Here is a 12624-nt window from a genome sequence, read left to right on the forward strand (position 1 = left end):
TTTACCCTCTTCAATAGGGTGGCTTCTGTGGATGGAGAGACAGCTTCTAAATGCTTCCAGAATATGAGTGGCTGACCTGAGTTTCTAAGTTAAATGCCAAATGGTACACTTCTTAGCTTTCASAGACATTAAATGAAGCTAAGAGCAGATGAAAAAGAGCTGTGGTACCATGTTCACTGAATAAATAATTACCACTGTAGGTACTTGTATGTATACAGCAATTGCAAATTTCAGAGAAAGAAAATGATCTAGAAAATCCTATAGATGTCCTTGCTCGAGTGCTCTATTGTCTGAATGACCATAGATTTCCTAACATCTCATAGTTTCTAACTTTTTAAAAATTGGATTTGATTCTTCCTCTGAAGTAAACAGAAATTATCTATGCAGCTATTTTTTAATTCCTATTATTAGTATTTCCTGCAGCTTTGAGAAGTATTTTCAGTATTATCTGTTAACCACTAACTGGCTATGGTTTTACAGTGTCCTACAAYTACTTTCACCTCAGGAAGCTCAACAGGCAGTTGATCATCCTCCTCTCCACACTCCTCTTTGAACACTGCCTCACAGGAATACAAGGGCTGTAAAAGCCTTGCAGCTGGYGGAGGGAGAATCCTTCCAAGCCACATGAAAGAAGTCCCTGCAGTGCATGTAGTGATGTGGATTTTCAGCTACTCTGAGCTGTAGCTCTCTGGAGTTTTTTCATAAATTAGAGCAGACTTGGGGAGTAATGTTTTGTGCCATGGGCTGTGCTAGTTCCCAAAGCTGACATGAATCATAGGAGTGGGAGGGTGGCTGACAGCTACTTTCGGGCTCTGCTGGTGGGCCATGTCTTTTTGTGATATTTCAGCCATGGGTGCCAGGAGACCTGTGCCAACGGATTATATCCTGCTGTGAAAAACTATGAATGATAGAATTCCCTTTTAAAACAAGAGTGGTTTGTCATACACCACCAAAACTTTTCTCCCCTCTCCTGTCATCTATTTTCAGTTCTTATGGGTGTACTAAATGCTCTGGAAACATTAGATGAGGACATATGAGCTGTTTGAATGTGTAAACCTGCTGGAATACTGTGGAGGGGCTGTGGAAATGAAGGAAGACAGAATTTGTGCGTTCTTGTCCACAGCGTTTTTTGGGAGCTGACTTGYAGAGGACTCTTCCCTGACAGTCCTGGGACACAGTCTTGGAGAAATCTGGTCAAAGGTCCAGAACAGGGCCATGACTAAGACAACTCAGATCCTTTTATTACTGAATACTCCAGGACAAGACACAATAGACCATRAGTTGAGACAGATGGCAAGATTTAACAGCATGTCTGGTCATGTGCAGAACTACAGAAATCTACCTAATTTCACAAGCATCAAGGTAGGTCTGTGAGATGCTTTAAATATATGGAGTGTTGTATTTCTTGGACGCCCTCAGAATTCAAGCACTATTATTCAGATTATAGGACTCTTGAAACTAGCAGGATAATATGGAAAACTTTGGTGACCTTGAGGCACTGCCCAAAATTATCACACAATACCCTTCAGTGCAACTTGGTATGTTTATCATGCAGGACATCTGTTTTTTATTTACATGTTAAAGATAAATAAGAGCTGACAAAGGTTCACAAGTATCTGAACATTTGTGGTATTTTCCCAAGTGACCTACTTATTGAAGGGATGCTGTACTTTGACTTTGAACTGTACTGAAAGAAAGTTGACATTGGCAGCCCACCAAATTAAACAACAAAAGCAAACCTTGATGTTGGCAATGCTTGACTGTTATGTCCCAGCACACAGAGATCTATATGCAAGTAAACATCTTTTTTTTTTTCATTAAGTGACAGATAAAATATTTTACTTTACTGACATGATAATGATTCATGTTGGGAAAAATCTTGGCAGGATTTCTCAAATATTTCTGGTATTTTAAATGTACTGATAATTTCTATTTGAAGTATGAACCACTAGCAGCACTTTTGACCGCTGCAGTATCTTCTGTATTCATATTTATTCTTCATCAAAGCTTAGAGAGTCAACACACCCCAAGCTTTTAACATATTGTTACTAAACAGCTCTGTTTTATGGATCCAGTGGTGGCCATCTAACATTTCTACGTTCATCACAGCTGTAGCACTAAAACTTATAAACAGTTTTAGAGTTTGAAGCGTAATTGTGTAACAAAATGGCCCTTTTATGAACTGTGCTCTTAACTGGTGACAAGTGACAACATGCCTACCATCTTCAGCCACACATCTCATGAACAGCTCCAGGCTCCAGTGCATGCTGGGGGCCACTCAGCTGGAAAGCTTGGCAAGAGAGGAGTGGGGACCCTGGTGGACACCAAGCTGAATGGGAGCCAGCAGGGAGCTCTTGATGTAAAGGTGGCCAGTGGCATCCTGGGCTGTACTGGGCRAAGTACTGACACCATGTCAAGGGAGGTGATCAGTCCTTCTCTGCTCAGCACGGGTATGGCCACATCTGCAGTGCTGTATTCAGTTCTGGGCTCCTCAATACACGAGAGATACAGATAGACTGGAGGGAGCCCAACCAAGGGCCACAGGAATGAAGGGAGTGGAGCATCTCCCATGAGAAAAGCCTGAAAGAGCTGAGACCGTTCAGCTGGGAGAAGGCTCTGAGGGTCCCATCAGTGTCTACACTGAAGGSAARGTGCAAAGARGATGGAGACAGACTCTTCTWAGTGGCGTTCGGTGCCRGGACCAGAGGCAATGGGCACAAACTGAAACACAGGAGGTTCCCTCTGAATATCAGGAAACACTTCTCACRTGAGAGTGACCAAATAACGGGCCCAGGCTCTCCAGAGACACTATGGAGTTTCCCTTGTGAAAATATTTAAAAGCTGTTTGGATAGATCCACATGGCCACACTTGGCCAGGGTGGGGTGGACCAGWTAATTTTCAAAGATCCCTTCTAACTTCAACCATTCTGTGATTCTAAAAAATATGACGCAAATCAACATCTAAACCTCCTCCCAAAACTTTTCCATGGCAAACCAAGGCAAGCRTGGGATCAAGCTTCATATTATCATGTTACAAAACAGTTCCCCATTCAATACACATCAAACTAAGCCCTTCTAAAAGCTTAAGAGTCTCCTATTCTATTAACTGCATTTTTTTTAAAGCTACATCAGTGCTCGATATTTGTACCATGAAAGGAAGGAAAAGAAAAACCCTTGGAAATGGGATGTTACAGACCAGAATACTGATCATAGGAAACTGTCATGAAAGGAAGCTCACACTTGTAACTTAGGAAATGAAAACAGGTAAAGACACATATAYATATWTTCAGATCATATAATCATAGMATGGTTTGGGTTGSAAGGGACCTCAAAGATCATCTAGTTCCAACGYGKCATGAAGCTGAGTCGGGAGGTTTAGGTTGGAAAAGSTTCTTCCCCCAGTGGATGRTYGGACACTGGRACAAGCTCCYCCAGTGAAGTGGTCACAGTGTCAGCYTGACAGAGTTCAAGAAGCATTTGGACAATGCTCTCAGGCACATGGTGTGATTCTTGGAGYATYCTGYGCAGAGCCAGGAGTTTGACTCAATKATCCTGATAGYTCCCTTCCAACTCAGYAGATTCTATAATTTTGTGAAGCCCTGTGCCATGGGAAAGGAAGTCATYMATTGAACTAGATAGCTCAAAACCTSATCCCACCTCTCCTTGAACACCTAAAGGGATGGGGCATCCACAGTTTCTCTGGGCATTCTGTTCCAGTGCCTCATTACCCTGCCAGTAAAGAATTTCTTCTGTACAGCTAGCCTCTCTCCCCTCTGTCAGTTTGATCCTATGATGTTCAGTGATAAATTAACAGGAAGTACTGCTTTTTGATAGACAGATGAGCAATTTGCTATCCAGGATCTCATGAAATGTAGATGCCATAATCATATTCAAGGTGATTTCAAAATGTGCTCTTAGATATAAACCAGTGCTATAAATCTTAGAGGAATGCCAATCATTTGCYCATCAGACAGAATTATAGTGCACAGACGGATGGATGGCAACATAATTGAGGCCTACCAATGGCTCATTAAAACATCATGCAAAGTAATCACTTTGCAAAGYAGTACCTGAGTAAAAGTTAAAATACAAATTATTACAAAAAGCAGGAGTGAAAACCACTCAGATATAGGCAGAAGGGTTGTAGTGACTTTGTATGGCTGCAGGTCTGGTGTCCTCAAATGCTATTGAACATAGGAGATCCAGAACTCACAAAGGAAGGGGACAGAATTATAAAAAGCATGGAATGGCATCTCTGTGAGGGGAGATTAAATAGATTAGGACTCTTCAGYCTGGAAAAGAGACTGGAGAAGAAAATATGGCAGTGAACTGTCAAGAATGGCTTAGGGAAAGTAAATGCAATAATTATTTTCATATTACAAAACTAGAGGTTATGAGTATCTGGTAGCAGGCCGAAAAGGCACTTTTTTTGAACAGTGCATAGTTTAAGTATGGGACTCACTGCCAAAGGACGGTCTGTAAGGCAAATATAAACCCATTCCATGAGGAAATGGAAGCCCCTCAAGACTGAGCAACCCCAAAACTAAAGTCAGCTGGCATCTGTGTGGAGGGGTTGTATATTGAAACAGTATTTCTGTATATTTAACTGGTTGTTGCCTTTTATTAAGAGGGCAAATTTAGCTGGTTGTTGCATTTTATTAAAATTGCAAATTTAGCCAGAGTATAACTTCTGTTTAGATAGACCTAGTAGAGTAGCTATTCTAACAAGAATTCAAGCAAAAACCCCAAACAAACCAAAAAACCCAACCAAACCAAAAAACACCAACCAAGCAAAAAAAACCTCACAAACAAACTGAAAATATCCCTTAAAGAGTTCAGGATCAGTTTGTAATTAAGAAAATTAAAAATTGAAGAAGCTGGGTATTGCACTTCATCTGGCCTTGTTCTGAACCAACAGAAACAACATGAATTGAATCCATGATTTCTAAAACAGAAGCTGAATATGAAGCTTACGGTAAACAAGCATTTGGTGTCTGCAATATCCACATCATGAAGTAATTTTGCTTTGATGGATGGATGGATGGATGTCTAGAATTTAACCAAACATTTGCATTAAAGCAAATCCTTCCATTCTTACCAAAGAGAAGCAAAATGTAGATTAAAAAAGAATTATTTTCTGCTACAGTGAAGTATCTCCTATGATTTTGAATATTCACTGATCACCACTGGTTACTCACATGCTACATATGATTTTTGGAGAACATTAGAAAAAGCTCTCTAGACATGTAACAAACCTGCTCCTGAAGAAAGAATTTTAATGCAAGGAGCAGCAAGCAGTAGAAACAAAGAATTTTCCACTGGGAAGAATGTGAAATAAACTTGTATCATGTCCTTAATGTCTCTTCAATGTCTATGCAGGATTTACTGCAAGTCAGGTCCTGAGATGCGATGACAAAGTAGAAGGAAAGAACACTCTTAACCCAATACACTTTTTGAAGATATGTTAGTTACATATTTTCTTAAACGAAGTTTGGAATTGTTCAGAACAAAGTAGAATATGCACAAAGGCTCGACACAAATAYTGTAATTAGTGAGTCAGTTCCTTAAATCAATAACCTGCACTCACAGATTGCCTACAGAGAACCCTTTTCTAAAATAAATTTGACAGATGAGCAAATTCTAAAATAAATTTTCAAACTCACATGGCTCATTTTTTTAAATGAAAGTTTGGAAGAGTATCCAAAATACACATAAATTTGACAATTGAAAATGGATGCTTTCCCCACTGGAAATTCTTCATCGTAGATAAACTAATTAATGACATATGTCTGAAGATGACTGACATTTCTGAGAAGCTTCAGATGATTGCATTTCTCTTGTATAGAAAAAAATCAAATTACTTTGTCGTACATTGATTGCATTTCTCTTGTATAGAAAAAAATCAAATTATTTTGTCATACATTCTCCATAAAAAAACCAAAAACCAAACAAAACAAAAACAAAACCCAACAAGTTCTGTTACAGGAAACCAGCACCTAGAAACTTTACTACTTAAATCAGCCATATATATAGGTAGGATTTTTTAGTTCTGGGGCAGAAATACTGGGAGCATGAAAGGTAGGYTAAGTTGTGGGTGTCAGGTTAGTGGAAGTTCAATCTCCAAGCGTTCAAGCTGTTCAGCGGTCAAGCTCTGCTGAGCTCTTCACACCCAGCCTTGTTTGCCGTCTCCGCTGATTAATTATAGCTCAAAGCCCGCAGTGCCCCATCCAAAGCCGGGCTCCCCTGCTCTGCCGAGGGCAGCAGGTGCCGGCACCGCCTTGTGGGGTCACCACACCTGGGAACGCTGCAAAGCCGAGGAGCAACACTGAAGATGACAATGTCACGGTTCAAGGAGTGTCTGGACAGTGCTATCAGCCACACARTTTAATTTGAGGTGGTCCTACATGGAGCAGGGCACTGTAGAACCTTACGGGCTGCTCACACACTCTATGATTCCATTGGCAGGTACCGATGCGTACCCGGGAGGGCTGAGGAAAGCGCAGGACACGCTCCAGGAGCCGGCACCGCCTCCCTCAGCCCCGCACAGGWCCCGCCTGCCCGCCGCTCCCTATGGCTCGCTCCCGCCGGGCGCATGCGCCGCGCCGGCCGGCTCCACATCGGCGGAAGGGCGAGCGGAGCCCGGCGGGGCGATGGCCGGCGCGGACAGGGAGGAGCTGGGTGAGGCGACCCGAGCCGGGCAGCCCGGCGGCGGCGGGGGCGGCCGAGGGGCGACGGGATAGYGGCTGGCCGCGGGGCGGAGAGGAAGGGGCATGAGCGCCGGGCCTGGCCGTCCGGCCCACACCCCCCTCTGCTCCAGTAGATATGGTTCGGCCCACGCGGGATGCGCTGCGGTGCTTAGCGCACCGAGGCGGGCGGGATGAACCATCCCACCTGGGGCAGGGGTGGGCGCTGTGTTGTGTTGTCTCCGCCGCGGGGCCGCGAAGGCGGTGGCGGGGGTGAGGGCACAACTCCCGAAGCCGGATCGGCGGCACCGGGGCCGGGCGGGGTGAGGGCAGCGCAGTCGTGGGCTCTGCAGGGCGGCGGGGGCTGTTCCACGGGGGCGTCAGTCGCACCTGGGGGCGTTCGATTTCTTGGTAAAATCACAGCCTCCGTAGAAGTTCATGGAAATACGTTCTCTTTTCGCATCGTTAGGTGATGCTTTTATCTGCGGTGGAAGACTGGGCTGGGGTTTTCCGGGGCGTGTGTGTGTCTGTGTGTTAGTTGTATCGTATTTATTTATTTATTGTGTTTGCAGTTTGTTCGTCTTCCCACCTTTAAGATCTGAGTGGCGAAGGGCCCACAGGTGTTCATCTGTTAGTTTTTCTGCCCGTGATGGACGAGTTAGCACTTAGCAGGTTTAGTTGTGAAGTGTAGTTGGGGATGGGCTGGGCACATGGAAAATTTCATCTCAAAGCTGTATTCACAAAATCACTGGATGGGACAGGTTGGAGAGGACCACAGTGGCTCAACCTCCCTGCTCAAGCRGGGCCATCCTAGAGCACATGGCAGAGGATTKTGTTCAGATGGTTCTTGAGTATTTCCAGTAAGAGGGTCTCCCCTGGGCCATCTGTTCCAGTGCTCAGTCACCTGCACAGTAAAGAAGGCCCTCCTTGTGTTCAGGTGGAACTTCATGTGCATCAGTTTCTGCCTGTTGCMTTGTGTCCCAAGTGGTTGGCACCACTGAGCAGGGCCTGACTCCATCCTCTTAGCACCCCACTTTAGATATTTATATACATTTTGARGTTCCTGCTCAGKTGTCTCTTCTTGAGGCTGAACAGGCCTGGCTGCCTCAGCCTTTCCTCATAATATGAGAGGTKCTCCATTCTCGCAGTCATCCTCATTCCTCCCTGCTGGAAACAGGAGTACACTTCCACTGTAATCTGCAGAATTTGTCCTGTCCAGTGGTAGTGATGGAAATTGGAAGACATGCTTCAAGTTTTGTTGTCCCCAAGGCTGATCCATCTTACACTGAGAGATTGTCACTTCAGAGAAAAGATAGCTGAAAGAAATTTTCACTTTTTTTTCCCTGGAGTTCACAGATCTGACAGTTTCCCTATCAGAACCCTTAGAAAAAGGATTTTTTGTGGGATTAGCTGTTTAAAAATGCAGTTCAATGCCTGATAAGAATTCCAAAGTCTTTTGCGTGTTTCAATACTGTTGAATGCTTAATAAAACTGAAGTCTTGCCAATGCATCATCACTTGAGAGTGTGTTAATTGTAGAAATATGTGGCTTGGTCTAGACAGGATAGTAGATTATTTAAGACTAGTATCTTGCCGGTAAATGATCCATTTTGGGCTGGGATAAAATTGCTCCTCTGAAAGTGTGCAATAGCTGTGCTGACCTGTGTGTGCTTTGGTTTAATAATTCAAGTGTYCCATTTTATGAGCCTTCTGGATCCGACAGTTAACGAGCAAACAGTTCCTTCTGCTTATTGAGGGRCATTACTGACTTTCAACATTTGCTTACAAATAACCATTCTCAAGATTAATAAATTCTGCCACAAAGYTGAATAAATCTACTTTATTAAGTGACAGTCTTTAATGGAGAGAAATAAATGATGCAAGATTTATTTTCCAAAGAGAAATGAAAAGGCATTCAAATAACTGTAAAAAGCATAGCTTGGAGTTCTTGACAAACACAACAAAAACTACTGCTAACTTTTGCTGTTTTGGAAAATGTAATTATTGTATTTAATAGGAGTTTCTAAACCAGSTGAGATTTTCCTTTTTAATTTTCAAACTGAAAAATACATTTTAGTTTTATGTCTCTTATATTCAATAGGAGTAGCTGTAGTAGAAAATAAAAAGAGAACTGGCCTGTGTATGGTTTAATGGGGTTATCTGTTATTTCCCCCTTGAGCTAGGAACATTTACAAAGGTTTATCCATCGCATGCCTCTAGCAGTACCATTCATAGTCACTTTGTCTTGTTCGTAATTTCTTTGGCGGTGGTGGAAGCATGTGACTGAGTAACGTGGACAAAGCTGTACTGTGCAGTTAGATGTCTTCAGGAGAAACGCTGGGAAGGTTATTTCTAGGCTAAAATACCTRAATACCTAATCAGGTATTTTCTTCTGTGGTTGAGGGAGTAACTGAGCAGCACTGTGAAAATAATTAGTGACAATGTTTTCTTTGTAATTAAATTTATCTTGGGAGCCCTGGTTCTGAATGCTGAATTGAAAAGCTTCACCGCAGCATGGAGGCAATACACTGATCATCTGTGAACTGAATGCAGTTGCTGGGAACACTGAGCCTYTACTGTTGTCATGCATGTGGTCGCTGCCAGATTTAAGTGTTTCTTCTGTGTTAACACTACAGTGAAGACACCTTTACTRTGTGTCTGCTCTTCCTGGACTCAGTCACTAACTTTGTCCCCTAAGAGCAGCCAGCCCTGGTTGGTGACAAGCTCTGGGTATGCCCTCTGGATCATGAATATGGCTTTCAATAGCCTGTCGGCAAATATTAGCATAAACCCATGTTCTGTGCTAGTGTAAAGATGATGTGGTGCTGACTTYCTCTTTTATGCAGCAATCAAAACAACTGCTTGCTAAATGGAATCTTTATCCCAATTACAGAGGCACTGGGTCACCCTCTGTTTAATAAACACATTTCACTGAACTGTTAATCTTGGGTAGTGTTTCTGGCCCTRTGGGCATTTTCTTGTGTACAAACTGACTGAGCAGTGAAATACTCTCAAGACCTCCTTTACCTACTGCTTTTTGCTGAGCACTTAATATACACATGTAGTATTGCTCCAACAAGACCTGTGTGTTCCTTCTCCCATAGATGAGTAAAACCAGCTGATGTAAACAAAGGTAGGCTATATCCTATCCCCCGCATCTTTGTATGCTTGTATGTGGAATCCAGTTCATTCTATTTGCTGACGTTGACTTCAAAAACGTGAAGGGGAAAAAAAAGCCCCAAGAAAATAAAAACCAGATCATATTGTTAAATTGGATCTGGAAAAGGGTTTTAGACATGAGTTTGTTTGGGGCATGACTTTCTCCAAAGGAACAATAGAAGATCGTACTTGGCTTTTTAAAAAAATATCTCCTTAGTCTTTAACATGGTACGCAGCCCAGGCAAACTGCTTCATCCTTTTGTCACTTTTTTTTCAATAAAATGAGAAGGATGGAGATCAGTTCTATCCCTTGTGGTGCTGAGTGGTTCAGTTAAATTTGGAAGTGTTAATTGCTTGAGCAGCATAGAAAAATTAACTGAAGCTTTTGGTAAAAATTCGTTTCTTTGTAGAACTTTTGAACCAAAGGATTTCTTTAGTGTGCTTTAAAAGCTTTAGAATTAGATGAATTTAGTAACAGTTTAAAAGTTTCTTTGGCAGTATGTTTATGTCCAGTATGGACATTGGCAAGATGTTGGCAAATTCTAGGTGATAGAAAAATACACGTGAAGATACAAATTTGGAAATACTAGTCATAACAATTTTAACACTATGGATATAATCTCACTGTGTAGCTGGGGGCTGATCAATGATTGAAATTTACAGGGGCCTTTGAGGATACAGTGTTGACATTTATGGATGATTATAGTGTGGTGGGTGGCTGTAATGGATCAGTGATTTATCTCTCCAGTGGCTTAAGGAATTAGTTTCAACATTGCAATGATAATGCTGGGAGAAGTAGAAATGCACTCTGTGTTGCCTTGGYTGATAGTAGTCCTTGCAGGGCTTTTTGATACCCTGCTTACATGGGTGCTCACAGAATAAAACAGAAACAATGTCAATTTTAATGAACTGTTAAAGACATTCAGAAGAAGCATTTGATCTGAAAAGATTTTTGTGGTGGAAGAGGGAGGAAAGAAATTCATACTGAGTGATGGAAAGAGGGCTGAATATTGGCTGGTGCTTTGCCTAAGTGGAAACAAAAGTGTATATGGAAGTGAGTTTCCTTATTCTTAATTGTGCTGAATAATAATAATGTAAAATTTTCACTGAGTCTTGTGGCTGAGCACTAGGTTGGATTATTCGTAATGTGTTTGGAAGCAGCCAGGACAGTTTGGTGGAGCATRGATCTAATGCTGGCTGAGCTGTGCTCTGCACATGTTCTCTGCTGTGAGAGCAGCCAGATAACTTTATCTCTGATTCAGGTATGACATACATATGCTGTTCTTGTGTTGCGTTTGAGATTGTTGGAGATTGAGATTTGAGATTTAAATTGCACATACTTTGTAGGACCTTTGTAGGAAGGATGTAAATGTGGATATCCTATGCCAATATTCTGGCAATGACTGCGGACTTTCCAGAATAATTAATTTCAAGCTAGGTCTGAGTGTGCAAAGCTCAAGTACTTCTGCCTCATGTTCTCTAGACTAAAAGTTTGTACTCATTAAATTGGGATGTTACACAAGCCTAGATGTCACTGTAGGTATGGATTGTGCAGTGGGACACACCCACAGAATTCCAGCAGCAGAGATCTATTATGAAATGAAACCCCATACTTAGGAAGTCACGYGATCCAAACCTTCTGTTAATGTTTCAGTACCATTACTGTTAATGGGCTCACATATTTAAGCCAAAACTGTACACCAGTCATGAGATGAAGCTGGAATGATAAGGAAAAGAGGCAATTCAAGAGCATCTTTATGGATAGAATAGAGATCAGATATCGTTGTTAGAATATTTTATGTAATGCAGTATTTCAGAGGAATCTGTAGTAAATATAGTTATGATATAGTTACGACAATGTGAGTTGGTGCTGACTGCTGTTGCCTGTGTTTTAAAACTTCTAATGGAATTCATTTTCAAATRTGTTATTACATTAGCATGGGAACAGCAAACTCCTAGCCTTAGTGTGCATGCTGGAAATGGATATTATTAGGTCTAAKTTAAGCAATTTCTGAGAATTGTGGGTGTAGGGGACAGTGGAATAGTGATAACCATACCTTAGATGACAAGATGGTTTTAAGCACGGGCAGATGACCTTTCAGAAGAAAAACAATTTGTGTTAGAAAAAATATTATTACTTGAAAGATGAGGGGAGTGCTTGAGTATGTCTAAATCTATTCTTAAAGGTTATTTTTGTGATCAGAAGATGGGTCAGATACTTGGGAGAGAAAGTAAAATGGGATGTCTAAAACGTTCAGTCTTCTGAGTGTTCATCTGGCTGCATGGTGAACAGTGTGGCTGTGTGTATATGTCAAATGTTCCAGTCTCAGGTTGCAATGGAAGAAGAAAATTTTATTTTTGTCCCTTRACTGAGTAGTTGCTGATAGTCACCAAAACCGTTGGTCCTAAGAGTCATGCTGGTCCCCTGCTACTGTAGAATAAGAACTTACTTGTTGCATATTGTCGTTAATGTTTAGCATTAYAAAGAGTGTCCTACAAAATGTGATGGAGACAAAACTGGAAAAATCATTATTATTTCTTTTATATGTTGTTGAATCTCATGTGATAACAGACTTTGCATGCATGTAATTTGGCTTGTTCCTTCAGATTGYTAGTGTAGAATCAATATTTTAAAGAAAATCAGCCTAATCAATTGGCCACTGGGTCAAAGTGCCAGCTCTCTCTCTTATCCCCAGGAGAYAAACTTTTACTCCAGAGCTAGAGTATGCAGGTCTTGGTGAGCATCAAGTGAGCCCAGCAGGGACTCAGAGCTGAGGGGGAGG

General features: G+C 41.9%; 1 protein-coding gene across 1 annotated transcript in view; it reads left to right on the forward strand.

The window, feature by feature from the left end:
- Positions 1-6570: 6570 nt before the first annotated feature.
- The window catches only part of SLC36A4 (solute carrier family 36 member 4), an 85144-nt gene continuing 79090 nt past the window's right edge, over positions 6571-12624 (forward strand). Inside the window, 2 exon segments of the mRNA XM_057375888.1 lie at positions 6571-6592; positions 6595-6678. Of these exon segments, the coding sequence (XP_057231871.1) occupies positions 6571-6592; positions 6595-6678 (106 nt within the window).

The sequence above is a fragment of the Malurus melanocephalus genome, unplaced genomic scaffold (assembly GCF_030028575.1).
Source record: "Malurus melanocephalus ecotype Western Australia unplaced genomic scaffold, MMel_1.1 scaffold_262, whole genome shotgun sequence".
NCBI classification, from domain to species: Eukaryota; Metazoa; Chordata; class Aves; order Passeriformes; family Maluridae; genus Malurus; species Malurus melanocephalus.